Raw genomic sequence first — 18,855 nt, 5'->3', positions numbered from 1 at the left:
TCTGACTGACATATCAGCAACCAGTTGTACACTCATTCTCCAAGAGTCAGGGGGGGGGTTGTTTGGGCGATGTCTGTTGACAAAACAGGAGTCGAGGGATGTTAAAATAATGCCTAGTGTCAGTGGAGTCTCTGCTACTTGCCACTGTAGGTCTGGGCTGAGGTAGCTCGTTTCACCTCTCTGCTTATGTCGTGGGCTGAGTTTCCGTTGGAAAGTGGTGAATGAATGTGCTGCTAACAAGGCAAATCCGGGGGATCAGGTGAGCATACATGAATCATTCATGATTCCACTCGTTTGCAGAGGTAGACGCAATTACAACTCTGATCAAGATGCCTTCTGAGCGTTTATCAACGCTGAGAACACAATAAGTGGGTAAAAAATAATTAACAAAATAAAAAGGTGAATAAACGCTATTTCATAAATAAATAAATCCCTGGTTGGTCTGGCAAAACCCATTCATAAACATCAATATCCTGCCAGGCAGCATTGAATCTACATTTGCCTGCCATTTTACCTATGGATGTGACGTTCAGCAGCGCCTAATCAGTCACTTCTGTACCTGCCTGGCTAAGTATCAGTGTGGGTGGAATGAGCGAGCTCACCTGGCAACCAGAGAGCCAAACACGGGAGGAAATAAAACTTGGAGGTCTGCCTGGAAATTAATTCGCAAGACCAATACATTTTTCTAATAATTTTTCATATTAACATAGTGGATCTTTTTCTGTTCTCCTCCTCCTTTTCAAGTACCAACTTGAGAAAATGTCTTACTTTCAAGGTATTCCAGCATATGAATTTCAGAGTGCCAAATTCAAGTACCTTGTGCAAATCCTGATCAGAGGAACATGGACCACTGCTGACTCACCGAGCCGATTGTGATGTCCTTCTCGCCCAGCTCCTGCTTGTGTCGGGCCATCATCTCCTTGAGCTCCAGCTCCTTCATGATCTTCTCCTTCTCCAGGTCTGAGTACTGCTCCTCAGCGATGGAGCGAGCCAGCTGCTCCGAGTCTGCTTTGGTCAGAGTGATCTCCAGCTGCGCCGCCAGGGAGTCCCTGGGGGACGGGGTCAAATATGTCACATCATGGTGAATTGAACATGGGTGTTGGTTGTGTTCTTTTTTTGTGTCGTTTTGGAAATAAATCAATAACAATATTCATTACAAGAACTCCGTAAAGAGGAAGAAGGCTTAAACCAGACCCTAGAGAAGCCCATCCTCTTCTGGATATCTGGTCAGATGTTTATAAGTTCAGCAGGACTTGAGTTGTAGACTAATGTCAGTAAACAGTGTAGGGCAACGCCACTTCCTTGTACTCACCTCTCCTCTTGTAACTCCTGAAGTGACTGCTGTATGTCCTTGTAGAGTTTGCTCTTCTCTTCACATTCCTCCTTCAACTCCCGCACCTGGGTCTTATACAGCGTCTGGGCAACACAAAGAGATGACCATCTTCAAAACACAAATTCACACTTCAAGTGTGCAAGAATGCAAGTTCTCAAGTTAGGATTCCACTGTCCAAGCAACCATTAAGTGTTATAGCTGCAGCAGACTTACAGAAAAATACTGCTCAGCCTCTAGCTGGTCCTGAAGTTCCTTCATTTGGCCATCTGAGTCCTGCCTTTCTCTGTGGTCACAAACACAAATGAATCCTTCGAGTTTGTTTTATTGTTACGCCATTTTCTGTCTACATTATTATTTGCAAAAAAAAAGTAAAACATTAAAGGGAGTGAAAAGAAAGTCAGAATGTTGACTGACTTGCGTAGCTCCTGGTTCTGTTTCTCCAGGCTGCGTTTGATTTCCAGCAGGTGGTTGGCCTCCTGTTTCAGCTGCTTCTCAGAGGTCTTCAGGGCATTTAGCTGCTGGTTCTGGGCCTTCAGGTCGTTCTGGGTAAGACTGCGCTTCTGGGTCTCTTGCTCAATCTTCAGGGTCAGGTTCTTCACCTCCTCGGTGAGCCTCTCCTTGTGCCTGCGAAGCTCGTCTAGTTTCTGCAGGGACTGCTTGTAGTCACAGTCCAGCATGCTGCTATGTTTCTCCAGCTCCAACATCCTGTTCTCCACACGCAGCTTTGACGCCCTCTCCTCCTGCAGCTTCTGCTCCATATCTGGGGGAAGAGAGCAAGAGGAGTGATTTATTTAATTAGATTTCACCCTGCTAACCAGAGTCTAGTTTCTTTACAGAAGACTGATTCCTGTCCCGTTCTCAGGAATGGTCTTACCCTTCATGGCCTCAGATTTGGCGCCTTCGATCGACTCAATCTTGCTCTTGTCCGCGAGCCGTGCCTTGGTGGCTTTGTGTGATGCCTCCTCCTGCTCCAGCCCCTGTTGCAACACCTTCAGCTTGTACGTCATGTCTATTTCCTTGTTGTTCTTCTCCTACAGGAGTGAATATGAAAGAGGGTTAAAAAAAAAAGAGTTATAAAAGTACAGAAATGATAGATGTAGTGATATGAATTAGTGTGGATGTTTGTTTACCTTCTCCAGAGCAGTGAGTTTCTCCTGTAGTTGTCTCTTCTCAGTCTCTGCCTTGGAAAGGGCCTGTCTCACCTGCCAAACCTCATTCTCCAGCCCCGAGATTCGCCCTACAGAGAGAAAAATGTCACCAAAGGCCAAATCATGCTGCGAGAGATGTACATGTGAATACATGCAGTCTCTCCCATACAAACACAACCCCACTCACCCTGCATGTCTGTGATGGTCTCAGAGCCCTGGCTGTGTTCTCTCCTCTCAGCCTCCAGTGCTGCCTGCAGCCCGATGAACTCCTTCTCCAGCGTGAGCTTGGAGCGCTCCAGCAGGCAGCACTTGTCCTGCAGCTCTCTGCCCCCAGCCTCCAGAGCTTGCAGCTGCTTGCCTGTTTCCGTCTGGGCCTTCCTCAGCCTTGTGGCCACCTCCTGCTCCGCACGCAACAGAGCATTGGCCTCATCCAGCTGAAATATTACGGAGAACACGTCAGTTAGTCACTTTGTAATGTGCATTCCAATCACACACAAACACATGCACATAAACACTCAGCATACATACGTGGACATATGCACATTAACATATACAAACAGACAAGCACTTAAACACACACAAAGCCATTTTATCCTAAAGCAGAAACACATACCTGTCTTTGTAAGTGAATGTTTTTCTCGTTGGATATGTGTGAGTTCTGATTTCTCTTCTTCATTTCGTCCAGCTGGTCTCGTAGGCTGTTGACTGCAGACCACATCACAAGTTAGATATGAAAGTATACAGTGTGTGTGTGTGTGTGTGTGTGTTTTCAGCCAGCGATCCTCACCCTCGTTCTCCAGGCAGCGTTTCCTGTCTGCCTCACTCTCTGCCTTGCGATGGCTCTCCACAGTCTTGTGCTGCAGTAGAGCCTTCTCTCTCTCCAGCTGCCTCAGACTCGACTCCAGAGCCTTCCTGCTACTCACCTGTCAACGTACCACCACAAAGGAAAGTGTTGGAATGGAACAACTCGTATTCTTTCTTGGTTGCCATTTTTCTCAGTTTTGTGCTGTAGTTGAATGCTATATTGCTACTGTAGCTCCAAAGTTCTCACTTCTTCATCAAGATCTTTGGAGGTTTTCTCTAGACGACTGGTGGCAGTTCTGCAGGAAGAGAGTGCAGGTCAACTTCCTCTCCCACGATCATACATGTAACGCTAATGGTTTTTAGTAAGTGTGTATAATGACTACCTGCACTTGTGCTCCAGCTCATCTTTGGTCTGCATCTCATTATTGAGCTGCTCTTCCAGCTGGTGGAGTTTCTTCTGCAGCTTGGCTGACTGAGCAAGGAGGAAGAGGAGTAGGGAAGGGAAAGCACAACCGTTACGATACACTTCACCTGGACTCTGCTCTGACACTATAGCGTATCATTTTACCACAATTTGTTCAAAGCCAATTGATTTCAAAACAGAGATGAGTCAAGAAAGAGATTACTTACCATCACAATATCCTGCAGCAGATGAGAAATTAATTAAGTTAGTTCGGCAAAACAATTTCAGTCAGCATAGAAGTCAATGAGCGGACAGCCTTTCCAGGATTAGCTTGTTGTTTAGCTACTGGAGGAAAGCTCCTTAAAATGTTTCAGCATCGCTAAGAACCTGATTGATTGTGTACAACTCCTCAGCTCAACTACAGGAATTATACAATTATGACCAGTTATGACATTGTTATTATAGCTATGCATTAGATTAATAAGCACAAAATAGAAATACCCACCTCTCCTTTCAAGGCTGTTGAGTTCACAGTCACAACTGTTGAGTTATTTACACCGCTTAGTAACCTGGAGGAAACACATTGGTGTTTGATGAGGAAATAACAGCTCATACACACTTTCATACTCCTTAACACAATCAAAGCTTTGTGAAACTTAGTAACTCATGTGTAGTGGATGGCTGAGGTCAAAATATTGTCCATGATGAGGACGGGGGTGTGATAGGGAGACATGCAATTTCAAGTCTTACTGGTCCTCCTTGAAGTATGTGAAGCCGACGAAGGGAAGCTGGTTCCCCACAAAGGCCTTAGGAGTAGGGAAGGTCTCCACGTCACCCTTGTCATCTTCTATCTCATCAAAGTTACTGGTGTCAATGTCACTGCTCAATTCTGGAACCACAGGAGCGGCCGCTGAACAGTAGCAATGCGGGAGATGGGAGAGAAAAAAATATATATATATTTTTTGTGTTATTCATGTCATTTCTAGGTATCCATATGTAATATATTGTGTATTGTACCAGGATGATAACATTTGTATGATAAAATAATGAAATTAAATTGACTTGACAGACACCTACTGTTTCTAATGCTGTCAAAGTTCCATTGGTCATTCTTGAAAAAGGGGTGTCGCTTGATCTCCTCCACCCCGTTGCGGCCCAGTCGTACCTCCCTAAACGCCAAATAAAGGGCCATGGACTTCTGTTATGAGAGCTGGGACAGTTCCGTCTGAACACAGTGGATATTGGTTGGTTTATTAGGACTACTACAAACATTTGTTTGCAAACTGTAACTTAAAGTTTTTGTAACTGTGGTTACTTGATTTATGTTTTTTATCCTTGCTACCTGTCTGTCAAGAAGGCACAGATTAAGTTTTTGGCATCTTTGGAGATCTCTACGTCATCTGGAAAGTTGAGGGAATTCTTGTGGTCCATGATCTTACTGTAGGTTCCAACAAGGGAGTCGGCATAGAACGGTGTGTCACCTAATAGGAACAAACACAGAAATGAGGTGCAAAATAATGACAACTTGTAAGCAAATTGCTTAGAACATATCTAATACATCTTTATAGGCAGACTTTAAATATCTTAGTTCCAGATAAACCATCCAGTAAAAGACTTCAGTTAGTGGAAATGAAGATTGAGGCATAAAGAAAGAGTGGAAACATACACACCAAGAAGTTAGACAACACCAACTCACCGACTAGCATCTCGAAGATGAAGACCCCTACAGACCACCAGTCACACTCCCGTCCATAGTAACCATCTCCACCCTGCGACTTCAGAACCTCAGGAGAGATGTAGTCTGGAGTGCCAACCGCTGTGTCACAGTGCACCATCCCAGTCTGTAACCAGTCAATCCTTCAGTTAGATACACTAGCTCAAGCAAACCAGGTCTGAATCATCAAGTATATATACAGTTAAGATATAAGTGTTAACCTAAAGCACAGCGAGACACTAGAGATATTCTGCTGGAAGTATTGTGAGTAATGCTCTCTTCAGCACATTGCACAACTGGAACAAGGGGAAAATATTGCCCTTACCGAGTCCATCTTCATGCAGGTTCCGAAGTCGGCCAGTTTGAGGTGTCCGTGGCGGTCCAGGAGCATGTTGTCAGGCTTGACGTCGCGGTGGATGAAACCCAGGGAGTGGATGGCATCCAGTGCCATGACCACCTCGGCCGTATAGAACCGGGCCCACTTCTCAGGTACATCGTAGGTACTGGTGAGGTTCACCAGGTCCCCTCCAGGCATGTACTCCATCACCATGTAGAGGTAACGGTCATCTTGGAAGGCACAGCACAACTAGACATAGACCGGAAAGCAAAAACAATACAAGTTAAAGGGTCCTCTTACATCACACTTTTCTGGTTCGATATGGTTTGTGCTGATTGTTTTGATACATTTTTGTCTAATGTGATATATTATATAGTGTGTGTGTCATGTCTAGAGCTGTGGCAGTCACAACATTTCATCAACCTGTGATTGTCAAGCAAAAAACTGCCAGCCTCACGGTAATTAACAAACATGTTTTGTACTGATCTGACTATACCATATGGCTGTGGGCTACATTAGCTCATTCAGCGGACAAGATTTGCTTAGAATTCCGAGGCATTAGTTCAAGTATGAAGAATACAATTGAATAAAATAGGATATTTTCTCCAAACATTTTAAGGGAGTGAGCGCATGCAGCGATTTTGTGTTGAGCGGTTAACAAAGAAACAGGTATGCTTCATTTAGAGATATTAATGTAACTTTAGTTGTTCTGCAAACATTGGGCTATAGATTTAGATTTGTACTACATTGTAAGGCTGCATGATACAACTAATGATTTGAAAAAAGTTGCTTGAAAAGCATGATCTCTGCTTTGTTTTTGCGCAGGCTGTACATATGTCAGTCTCTCATTCACAATGTGACAAGCACTTGATATTGCCTAGAATTTCTACCCCCAAGCCATAAGACCCCTGAACATCTCATCAAATGGCTACCCGGACTATTTGCATTGCCCCCCCCTCCCCCACGCTGCTGCTACTCTGTTTATTATGTATGCATAGTCACTAACTCTACCAACATGTACAGATTACCTCAACTAACCTGTGTCCCCGCACACTGACTGTACCGGTAGACCCTTTACATAGCCTTGCTACTGTTATTTTACTGCTGCTCTTTAATTATTTATCTTTTTTTTTTTTTTTTTATTAACACATTTTTCTTAAAACTGCATTGTTGGTTTGGGCTTGTCAGTAAGCATTTCACTGGAAGGTTTACAGCTGTTGTATTCGGCGCATGTGACAAGTACAATTTGATGTGTGTGGCCATAATCACCCCCTAAATAAATCGGACTTTTGCAGCCAGTGGCCGTTGTGCCCTTAGGCTGAATATAAGCATTATAATTCCCCTCTCCCTGCATGCTCCGAAGCACTGCTCTCTGACATGGCTCTCCGTCACATGATCGGGTCCTTCTCACAGGCGTGAAACAGACACATCGGGGACTTAACTGCGTGCGTTCTTATTCAATTCTGAGGAGCATATTAAAAGATGTTGGAAGAACGGTCCATTTTTTACTTTTCGTCAGCCAACAATACGAGTAGGCCTAACAAACAGCAAAAGGATTAGCCTGTCAATCTACTATCCCCCATAACACAAAGTTGACCTATTCTAATCAATAAATATTCCAAACAGTCTGGGAGAGTTGTGGGATGCGATGGATCCCACATTAATACAACCACTAGCCTAAAAAAATGCTTTTAAGCAATGAGCCTGATGCAACAGATGAGAACGTTCAGCTTAAAATGTTGATAAACTATTAAGCCATTTCTTTACATTATAAGCTCAGTAATGCGCTCATGTAGGCAGTAGGCTATGCACAAATGTTCCATTATCAAGAAAACACCATTATCAAGTGACAAATGTGATTACTCTTGTAATGCTTTTATTATAAAAGGTGCATTTTTAATGGTGAAAATGATCTTCTCCAAACTTCAATTTCACGCGCTGCGTATGTATGCCAGTTAGGCTCTACACCCGTTGTAAAGTGGATTAATGTGCTTCATTTTAAGAAGTTATTTGGCCACTTTAGTTGTGATACAAACCTTATCAAAACATATAGGCCTATGGGCTAGGCTACATGTGGTGTGCGACTATGATTTGAGAAATAAAAAAGGTATGCAATGTTTCTTGCCTCAGGCTGGGCATCATTCACAAATGATGGGTGACAAAATTAGCCTATCAGACTATTCTTGATTTAATCTTGTCTACACATATACTAAATGAAATACGTGTCAAATTTGTTCTGGTTTAGAATGGAACATGTAATGCACCGGTCTTGAAATCGGGGCAGGGGAAAAAAATTACATGTCATCTATGTATAGGGATGTGTATCGTTAAGATTTTACATGTATTACTACTTATACCAATACTGCTCATCGATCCGGTACTTTAACAGTATTCTTAACGGTTCTTTTTGTTACTTTTTATGGGGAAAAAACAAAAAAAACAAATTAAGAACAGAATTAACATTGCTTTATTTTCTGAAATGTAAAATAAATAAAAACAATTATTTACAACAAAAGAAACAGCAATGTTTTGAACAAATCACTATTATAGACTAATGTTGTGATGATGGAAATGTAAGACAAATGAAATAAACAATATTTTCCTGCAAAATAAAAGACAGTGGTATAGAGCAACACGGGTGGGGCATGGAGGTAGGCTGTAAAAGACAATACAGTGGTATAGAGCAACACGGGTAGGGCCTGCAGGTAGGCTGTAAAAGACAATACAGTGGTATAGAGCAACACGGGTGGGGCATGGAGGTAGGCTGCAGAAGACAATACAGTGGTATAGAGCAACACGGGTGGGGCATGCAGGTAGGCTGCAGAAGACAATACAGTGGTATAGAGCAACACGGGTGGGGCCTGCAGGTAGGCTGCAGAAGACAATACAGTGGTATAGAGCAACACGGGTGGGGCCTGGGGTAGGCTGCATGTGGTATAGAGCAACACGGGTGGGGCCTGCAGGTAGGCTGCAGAAGACAATACAGTGGTATAGAGCAACACGGGTGGGGCATGGAGGTAGGCTGTACAGTGGTATAGAGACAATGCAGGTAGGCTGCAGTGGGTATAGAGCAACACGGGTGGGGCCTGCAGGACAATAGTGGTATAGAGCTGCAGAGGACTGCAATACAGTGGTATAGAGCAACACGGGTAGGGCAATACAGTGGTATAGAGCAGGTAGGCTGCAGAAGACAATACAGTGGTATAGAGCAACACGGGTGGGGCCTGCAGGTAGGCTGCAGAAGACAATACAGTGGTATAGAGCAACACGGGTGGGGCATGGAGGTAGGCTGCAGAAGACAATACAGTGGTATAGAGCAACACGGGTGGGGCCTGCAGGTAGGCTGCAGAAGACAATACAGTGGTATAGAGCAACACGGGTGGGGCCTGCAAAGACAATAGGCTGCAGAAGACAATACAGTGGTATAGAGCAACACGGGTGGGGGGGAGGTAGGCCTGTGGTATAGAGCAGGTAGGCTGCAGAAGACAATACAGTGGTATAGAGCAACATGGAGGTAGGCTGCAGAAGACAATACGGGTGGGGCATGGAGGACAATAGTGGTATAGAGCTGGGGCAGAAGACAATACAGTGGTATAGAGCAACACGGGTGGGGCCTGCATGGCTGCAGAGGTGGTATAGGCTGGGGCATGAAGACAATACAGTGGTATAGAGCAACACCTGGGTGGGGCATGGGTAGGTAGGCTGCAGAAGACAATACAGTGGTATAGAGCAACACGGGTAGGGCCTGCAGGTAGGCTGCAGAAGACAATACAGTGGTATAGAGCAACACGGGTGGGGCATGAAGGTAGGCTGCAAAAAGACAGTTCTTCTGGAAAACAAACAAACTCAACAAAAAAAGTAATGTCCTCTAAATGTCAACTGCATTTATTTTCAGCAAAATTAACATGTGTAAATATTTGTATGAACATAAAAAGATTCAGAAGACATGAACTGAAAAAATGAAATGGAATAATATGTCCCTGAACGAGGGGGGCAAAATCAAAAGTAACAGTCAGTATCTGGTGTGGTCACCAGCTGCATTAAGTACTGCAGTGCATCTCCGCCTCATGGACTGCACCAGATTTGCCAGTTCTTGCTGTGAGATGTTACCCCACTCTTCCACCAAGGCACCTGCAAGTTCCCAAACATTTCTGGGTGGAATGGCCCTAGCCCTCACCCTCCGATCCAACAGATCCCAGATGTGCTCAATGGGATTGAGATCCGTGCTCTTCGTTGGCCATGGCAGAACACTGACATTCCTGTCTTGCAGGAAATCACGCACAGAACGAGCAGTATGGCTGGCTGGTGGCATTGTCATGCTGGAGGGTCATGTCAGGATGAGCCTGCAGGAAGGATACCACATGAGGGAGGAGGATGTCTTCCCTGTAACGCACAGCATTGAGATTGCCTGCAATGACAACAAGCTCAGTCCGATGATGCTGTGAAACACCGCCCCAGACCATGACGGACCCTCCACCTCGATCCCGCTCCAGAGTACAGGCCTCGGTGTAACGCTCATTCCGTCGACGTTAAACGCGAATCCGACAATCACCCTTGGTGAGACAAAACCACGACTCGTCAGTGAAGAGCACTTTTTGCCAGTCCTGTCTGGTCCAGCGACGGTGGGTTTGTGCCCATAGGCAACATTGTCGCTGGTGAGGACCTGCCTTACAACAGGCCTACAAGCCCTCAGTCCAGCCTCTCTCAGCCTATTGCGGACAGTCTAAGCACTGATTGAGGGATTGTGCGTTCCTGGTGTAACTCGTGTGATGTTCAGATGTACCGATCCTGTGCAGGTGTCGTTACACGTGGTCTGCCACTGAGAGGAGGATCAGCTGTCTGTCCTGTCTCCCTGTAGGGCTGTCTTAAGCGTCTCACAGTACGAACATTGAAATTTATTGCCCTGGCCACATCTGCAGTCCTCATGCCTCCTTGCAGCATGCCTAAGGCACATTCACACACATGAGCAGGGACCCTGGGCATCTTTCTGTGTTTTTGAGAGTCAGTAGAAAGGCCTCTTTAGTGTCCTAAGTTTTCATAACTGTGACCTTAATTGTCTGCCGTCTGTCAGCTGTTAGTGTCTTAACGACCATTCCATAGGTGCATGTTCATGAATTGTTTATGGTTCATTTGGGATGGTTTATGGTTTACAGTGAAGATCTGTGAAGTTATTTGGATTTTTACAAAAGACAGGGTCCTGAAAATGGCTTTTTTTTGCGGAGTTTATTTGCCTTCGCTGGCAGAAGTTGGGACCTCTTTTGGCTTATTGTGTTGCCTGCAGTCAAAAATACCCTCTCGCTAGAGGTGGAGGAGGCTTGGGCAGAGGTAGCTTGTTGCAATGTTTGTGAGGGGCAGAGTAGCTCTCTTCTCGCACCACTACATCACAGGATCTTCAGCCATGGGGATGGGAGGCAGGCCTTTGTAGAGCTCGACCTCTAGGTCAACACGCTCGCTGAGGGTGAGGGACGAGGTGTCTTTTTGGATCGTCAACCTCAACTCCCTGTCCTCCAAGGCAATCCTTGTTTTGTACAATGGAGGGACTGTCTCCTCCATTTCCTCTCCTTCAGACTCCTCCTGTTGCTGGTGCTCTGTGTCTGTCTGCTCCGGCCCCTCTGACAGCCCTCGTGTTGCTCCTGTCACATCGGCCTCAACAGTTGCCGGCATCACTCACCGGCCTCCCTTTAAATCCGGGGTCCCATGCTGTGGCCTCATGCAGGAAGGCTTGAATGTCCTCATCCTGATAGCGCTCGGAGAGGTTCTCCCACACCTTCTCTTTGATGGTTGCCACAAACGTATCTGCATGCTTCACAGTGAAGTGCTCTTCCAGTTTTTGAGGATAGGTTTGATCTGTCCACAGGTGTCATTCTTTTCACATGACACAGTGTGGATGTATGGAGGATTCTCATGAACTGGACAAACTCCTCAGCCTTAAGGAAGTCCTTGTCCTTCAGACGGTCCAGGTTGTCCTTGGACATAGATTTTTGTAATCGTGGGTTCAACGCTGCTGCTTGGATCGCTGGATACTGCTCCATGAATCTCTCTATCATTAGATAGAGTTCCATCTGGTCTTGACATCAAGGATGAGTGAGTGTTGCAGAAGGCCTGAACAACAAAAAACATACATTTAATTACTGCATACTTGAATATTGAATTAAATTGTTAAAATGTGGGAATTTCAAAATAATACTTTAAAAGATTGAACTGGCTTCTTACCAAGGAGCTGCTGCTTTTCCTTCAAGACTGTTTTGGACATCGAGGATCTCTTGAACCACACAGCCACTGCTTTGATTCTGGCTGCCCATTTATCAATTGAAGAATTTTTGTAGATTCTCTGTGCTGCCAGATTCATTGTGTGTGCAAAGCATCCTATTTTTAGGATGTGTAGCCTCTTGATGGCAATATCCATATTCCTAGCATTATCAACAGTCACAGCTATAATCTTGCTCGGCTCTGTCTCAAACTCTTCCAGAATGTCTGAGATCTCCTCTGCCACTACTTCGCCAGTTTGCGATTTGTACACTGCCCTGGTGTGGAGGACCTTCTGTTTTACACTGCCCTGGCTTGTGTAGTGCACTTTAAGTGAGATAGTGGTCCTCACAGAGGCTGGGCCACCCGTCTGATGTGATGGCCAGCTTCGGCATGTCCTTCAGCTCAGCGATCACATTGGCCATTTCTACACCCTACCACGTAAGAATTAATGTGTCACTGAGGTAACTCCTAGAGGGAGGCGTATACAGTTGAAGTCGGAAGTTTACATACACCTTTGCCAAATACATTTAATCTCAGTTTCACAATTCCTGACATTTAATCCTAGTAAAAATGCCCCGTCTTAGGTCAGTTAGGTTCACCACTATTTTAAGAATGTGAAATGTCAGAATAATAGTAGAGAGAATGATTTCAGCTTTTATTTCTTTCATCACATTCCCAGTGGGTCAGAAGTTTACATTCACTCAATTAGTATTTGGTAGCATTGCCTTAATTGTTTAACTTGGGTCAAACGTTTTCGGGTAGCCTTCCACAAGCTTCCCACAATAAGTTGGGTGAATTTTGACCCATTCCTCCTGACAGAGCTGATGTAACTGAGTAAGGTTTGTAGGCCTCCTTGCTCGCACATGCTTTTTCAGTTCTGCCCACACAGTTTCTATAGGATTGAGGTCAGGGCTTTGTGATGGCCACTCCGATATCTTGACGTTGTTGTCCTTAAGCCAATTTGCCACAACTTTGGAAGTATGCTTGGGGTCATTGTCCAGTTGGAAGACCCATTTGCGACCAAGCTTTAACTTCTAGACTGATGTCTTGAGATGTTGCTTCAATATATCCACATAATTCTCCTACCCCATGATGCCACCTATTTTGTGAAGTGCACCAGTCCCTCCTGCAGCAAAGCACCCCCACAACATGATGCTGCCACCCTCGTGCTTCACGGTTGGGATGGTGTTCTTCGGCTTGCAAGCCTCCCCCTTTTTCCTCCAAACATAATGATGGTCATTATGGCCAAACAGTTCTATTTTTGTTTCATCAGACCAAAGGACATTTCACCAAAAAGTACGATCTTTGTCTCCATGTACAGTTGCAAACCGTAGTCTGGCTTTTTTTAATGGCGGTTTTAGAGCAGTGGCTTCTTCCTTGCTGAGCGGCCTTTCAGGTTATGTTGATATAGGACTCATTTTACTGTGGATGTAGATACTTTTGTACCTGTTTCCAGCATCTTCACAAGGTTGTTTGCTCTTCTGGGATTGATTTACACTTTTCGCACCAAAGTACGTTCATCTCTAGGAGACAGAAAGCATCTCCTTCCTGAGCGCTATGATGGCTGCGTGGTCCCATGGTGTTCATACTTGCATACTTTTGCTTGTAATCAAATCAAAATCAAATCAAATGTATTTGTCACATACACATGGTTAGCAGATGTTAATGCAGGTGTAGCGAAATGCTTGTGCTTCTAATTCCGACAATGCAGTAATAACCAACGAGTAATCTAACCTAACAATTCCAAAACTACTACCTTATACAAACACACACAAGTGTAAAGGGATAAAGAATATGTACATAAAGATGTATGAATGAGCGATGGTACAGAACGGCATAGGCAAGATGCAGTAGATGGTATCGAGTAAAGTATATACATATGAGATGAGTAATGTAGGGTATGTAAACAAAGTGCCATAGTTTAAAGTGGCTAGTGATACATGTATTACATAAAGATGCAGTAGATGATATAGGGTACAGTATATACAAATACATATGAGTAATGTAGGGTATGTAAACATTATATTAAGTAGCATTGTTTAAAGTGGCTAATAATATATCAATTTCCATCAATTCCCATTATTAAAATTGCTGGAGTTGAGTCAGTGTGTTGGCAGCAGCCACTCAATGTTAGTGATGGCTATTTAACAGTCTGATGGCCTTGAGATAGAAGCTGTTTTTCAGTCTCTCGGTCCCTGCTTTGATGCACCTGTACTGACCTCGCCTTCTGGATGATAGCAGGGTGAACAGGCAGTGGCTCGGGTGATTGTTGTCCTTGATGATCTTTATGGCCTTCCTGTGACATCGGGTGGTGTAGGTGTCCTGGAGGGCAGGGAGTTTGCCCCAGGTGATGCGTTGTGCAGACCTCACTACCCTCCGGAGAACCTTACGGTTGTGGGCGGAGCAGTTGCCGTACCAGGCGGTGATACAGCCCGACAGGATACTCTCGATTGTGCATCTGTAGAAGTTTGTGAGTGCTTTTGCTGACAAGCCAAATTTCTTCAGCCTCCTGAGGTTGAAGAGGCGCTGCTGCGCCTTCTTCACGAAGCTGTCTGTGTGGGTGGACCAATTCAGTTTGTCCGTGATGTGTACGCCGAGGAACTTAACTTACTACCCTCTCCACTACTGTCCCATCGATGTGGATAGGGGGGTGCTCTCTCTGCTGTTTCCTGAAGTCCACAATCATCTCTTTTGTTTTGTTGACGTTGAGTGTGAGGTTATTTTCCTGACACCACACTCCGTGGGCCCTCACCTCCTCCCTGTAGGCCATCTCGTCGTTGTTGGTCATCAAGCCTACCACTGTAGTGTCGTCAGCAAACTTGATGATTGAGTTGGAGGCGTGCGTGGCCACACAGTCATGGGTGAACAGGGAGTACAGGAGAGGGCTCAGAACGCACCCTTGTGGGGCCACAGTGTTGAGGATCAGCGGGGTGGGGATGTTACCTACCCTCACCACCTGGGGGCGGCCCGTCAGGAAGTCCAGTACCCAGTTGCACAGGGCGGGGTCGAGACCCAGGGTGCCGTCTGGGCCTGCAGCCTTGCGAGGGTTAACACGTTTAAATGTTTTCCTCACGACGGCTGCAGTGAAGGAGAGTCCGCAGGTTTTGGTTGCGGGCCGTGTCAGTGTCACTGTACTGTCCTCAAAGCGGGCAAAAAAGTTATTTTGTCTGCCTGGGAGCAAGACATCCTGGTCCGTGACGGGGCTGGTTTTCTTTTTGTAATCCGTGATTGACTGTAGACCCTGCCACATACCTCGTGTCTGAGCCGTTGAATTGCGACTCTACTTTGTCTCTATACTGACGCTTAGCTTGTTTGATTGCCTTGCGGAGGGAATAGCTACACTGTTTGTATTCAGTCATGTTTCCGGTCACCTTTCGCTAGTTAAAAGCAGTGGTTCGCGCTTTGTTTCACACGAATGCTGCCATCAATCCACAGTTTCTGGTTTGCGAATGTTTTAATCGTTGCTATGGGAACGACATCATCAATGCACTTTCTAAGGAACTTGCTCACCGAATCAGCGTATTCGTCAATGTTGTTGTTGGACGCAATGCGGAACATATCCTAATCCACGTGATCGAAGCAGTCTTGTACAGATGTATGTGGTACCTTCAGGCGTTTGGAAATTGCAGGTGTAGATGAACCAGACTTGTTGAGGTTTACAATTTTTTTTTCTGAGGTCTTGGCTGATTTCTTTTGATTTTCCCATGATGTCAAGCAAAGAGGCACTGAGTTTGAAGGTAGGCCTTGAAATACATACACAGGTACACCTCCAATTGACTCAAATGATGTCAATTAGCCTATCAGAAGCTTCTTAAGCCATGACATAATTTCTGGAATTTTCCAAGCTGTTTAAAGGCACAGTCAACTTAGCGTATGCAAACTTCTGACCCACTGGAATTGTGATGCAGTGAATTATAAGTGAAATAATCTGTCTGTAAACAATTGTTGGAAAAATTACATGTGGCATGCACAAAGTAGATGTCCTAACCGACTTGCCAAAACTATAGTTTGTTAACAAGAAATTTGTGGAGTGGTTGAAAAACGAGAATGAATTCAACTTCGACTTCATCTGTATTTGGGGTTGAGTGCCTTGCTCATCTCCCTACAGTAAAGAAAAATATTTTAATGTGTTGAATTATCATTATTGAATTGTTGTGTTGTGTATTGTGGATATACTACTATATCCCCAAAAATGAATACAACTCAATATATACTGACAGACTGTTACTTAAAGCCCTTGGACTCCACTGTTGCAAAGGGGTGTCGGCCTTTCACTATGAACTTGGTCACCCTTTCCTCAGTCATCCTCCCACTGGCTGCCGGCGTGAAGGGGCTTTGGGCTTTTGGCTTGGACCAGCGGTATTGGAGGGGGGAGTGGGTTGGTTCATTGTAGCTGCAACTAACAAAAAAGTAGCAAAATCTTTAAATGGGTGATTGAATTTCTGAACGCAAAAATAGCTAAATAATCAGCTGGCTAATGGTTACTTTTGATCAGGAACCCATGTTTGCATAATTGAGTTAACTCTGTGTGTGGGCTCTAGGCTGCTAGCATACATACCTAATGTAGATCAGGCAACGAGAGATGAACTACAAGCTGGGCAGTCAAACTGTTTCTCTGCCTGTACATGATGCACTTTCCATAGATGTTTGGACAGATTGCTTGTAAGGGAGGAAGCACGAGCAAAAGTCTTGTTGCACTTGTGGCAACAAGCATCGAATCTGGTGAAGTGTAACCACACTGTTGAACGTTTAGTTCTCTCAGCCATGGTCACTAATTAAGAGCAGGGGGCTGTGTGTGCTGTAGTGTCAGCGAGATCTCTTCTGGATTGGGAATAGCGAAAATGCATCAGATTAATGTCTTAATCTTACTGCAAATTAGAAACGGTTGGTGAGATAAAATGTGCAAGATAACATTTATGTAGCAATAATAAATAGGAAATGTATTTTCTTAATTTCTCCAGTACCGAAAGCAGAACCGATAACATTGGATCTTAACCATACTACAGTCTTTCATAATTTAGCCCCGGGCCCCGTTTAATACTGGGTTTCGGTACCCATCCCTATCGATCTATGTACTTAAATATCGAATGGGGGTCGCTTTTCCTGTGGCTCATTTTCATGCCAGCCAGGTAGGCTGTACTCCTGTTGTATAGAGAAGCAATGTGCTTAATATTAGCAAAGTTGATAAATCTAGTAGGCCTAGCCTATAGAAAGCTGATGGGATCCTCCTCTTTTTAATAGAGGTCATCACTCTGTCTTCTCACAAAATTGCATACCCTATAGAAATGTTTGATTAGATTTGCATTGATGTTAGAGTGATTAGAGAGACAATAGTGCTGAATAACAGGCTTTTAGCAAGCTTGGTAGGCTACTAATGACCATCAGCAGCATCGGAGCTTGGAGAAGCCTAATTATCATGACTAAACAGTCACGTGGAATTTGACTGCTTTCATGACTCGTGACTGCCAGTGCGGCGGTAATATGGTCACCGTAACAGCCCTAGTCATGCCTTACTTGTACAACCCAGGGACTGTTGGCGAAGGCCATAATATCCCTCTCCTCCCAGAAGAAGGCAGAGTCAGATCGTTTGATCATCTCAAACTTGCTCAGCAACTTCATGGCATACACTTTCTGAGAGGCTTTGTGTCGAACCTGGGGAAAACAAAGGAATTAAAGTGTCAGAAAGAGAGACGGGAAGACAAAGACATAGGGGTAGAGTCAAAACTAAGTGGCGTAGTGAATACGCAGGTCCTTAACATCTCTATGAAATACAAAAATCTCACCAGCTGAACCTCACCAAACGCCCCTCTGCCGATCACTTTCACCCTGTCAAAGTCCTCAGACCTCATCTGAAAGTCCCGTATGTGCCCCATCACCTTCTCATCTGCGTGGAGGAGAGAGGATTCAGTCATCCATTACACACATTCACATGACATATTATCAAATGTATACTTACATCTGTTTAAAAAGGTTTCTATGTTTTTGTTTTTCCGTAGGGCAGGGTAGTCCAGATCTAGAACGAAGGCATTGATAGAATCCTGTAAGATAGAAAGAAAACGAACTCATTGGAAAAGAGAAACCAACATAAAACATGCGATCAAGCAAATATAAAGTGACAGCGTTATTTTTAGGGTGCAATTAGACTTTGTACCCAAAACAATTGGGACATTTAAGTGCCACATTGGATAACATGTTTGTCCGTTTCAGTAAATGTCATTCAGGAATTGGGCATATAATATGATCAAATAATGAATTCCAGAACTTTGATTTGGTGAAGTGAAATTGACACAACTCATAACAGGCTTAAAACACAGAATGCAGGGCAATGGATTTGTCAACGGTCATTCTCTGACACCAACAGATCTGTGTCAACCTCTGTTGAGGTTTGTAGTTTGTTCCAAGAATAACATTACAACAAACCTTACTATAACCTCTCTGATCCTGTGTGTCTGTTCTTCCCCCTCTACTCTGCAGAAGTCAGTGTACACTGTACAGCTTGCTGCCAGCGGTTTCATCATCTCTACTCCACTTCCTAATAAAGGACGTACCTCACACAGAACTACTATTTAAGGAGAAAAAGCACATGCAGACATGCTCACACCCACACACAATCTCCCTTAGAGCACAGCAATTCAGGACATGGTCCACCCCGCCCAGTACTCTGAAGATAATGTCATTGTGTCATGAAGACAGTCCCTCAGTGTGCAATTCATTTCCGCTTTAGAGAGACAACTCTACGTAGCCCGGCTATGAGCCATGAGGGAAAAAAAGTAGTTAGGCTACACTTTTTAAATAGTGGACTGTAGAAGTTATATTAGTTGGCATTTAGAAACATCACGGTAAAATGGCCGGTTGTGGTAATGACCA

At 44.5% G+C, this 18,855-nt stretch overlaps 1 protein-coding gene across 2 annotated transcripts in view; it reads right to left on the bottom strand.

Moving 5' to 3' along the window:
• LOC112232894 (rho-associated protein kinase 2-like) overlaps positions 1-18,855 on the bottom strand; it is a 52,386-nt gene that overhangs the window by 8,470 nt on the left and 25,061 nt on the right. For both annotated transcript variants that reach the window (XM_024415404.2, XM_024415405.2), the window contains exons 2-22: positions 17,945-18,026; positions 17,772-17,872; positions 17,503-17,640; positions 5,728-5,988; positions 5,385-5,529; positions 5,031-5,169; positions 4,766-4,857; positions 4,439-4,598; positions 4,194-4,257; positions 3,916-3,927; positions 3,669-3,757; positions 3,533-3,581; positions 3,269-3,404; positions 3,095-3,186; positions 2,669-2,915; positions 2,464-2,570; positions 2,208-2,364; positions 1,748-2,093; positions 1,547-1,616; positions 1,313-1,416; positions 863-1,049 (exon numbers count right to left, since the gene is read on the bottom strand). In XM_024415404.2, coding sequence (XP_024271172.1) covers positions 863-1,049; positions 1,313-1,416; positions 1,547-1,616; positions 1,748-2,093; positions 2,208-2,364; positions 2,464-2,570; positions 2,669-2,915; positions 3,095-3,186; positions 3,269-3,404; positions 3,533-3,581; positions 3,669-3,757; positions 3,916-3,927; positions 4,194-4,257; positions 4,439-4,598; positions 4,766-4,857; positions 5,031-5,169; positions 5,385-5,529; positions 5,728-5,988; positions 17,503-17,640; positions 17,772-17,872; positions 17,945-18,026 — 2,778 coding nt within the window. The remainder of the gene's footprint in view (positions 1-862; positions 1,050-1,312; positions 1,417-1,546; positions 1,617-1,747; positions 2,094-2,207; positions 2,365-2,463; positions 2,571-2,668; positions 2,916-3,094; positions 3,187-3,268; positions 3,405-3,532; positions 3,582-3,668; positions 3,758-3,915; positions 3,928-4,193; positions 4,258-4,438; positions 4,599-4,765; positions 4,858-5,030; positions 5,170-5,384; positions 5,530-5,727; positions 5,989-17,502; positions 17,641-17,771; positions 17,873-17,944; positions 18,027-18,855) is intronic.

Source organism: Oncorhynchus tshawytscha, linkage group LG08 (assembly GCF_018296145.1).
Source record: "Oncorhynchus tshawytscha isolate Ot180627B linkage group LG08, Otsh_v2.0, whole genome shotgun sequence".
Taxonomy (NCBI): Eukaryota; Metazoa; Chordata; class Actinopteri; order Salmoniformes; family Salmonidae; genus Oncorhynchus; species Oncorhynchus tshawytscha.
This window is presented reverse-complemented; position numbering and strand designations above follow the sequence as displayed.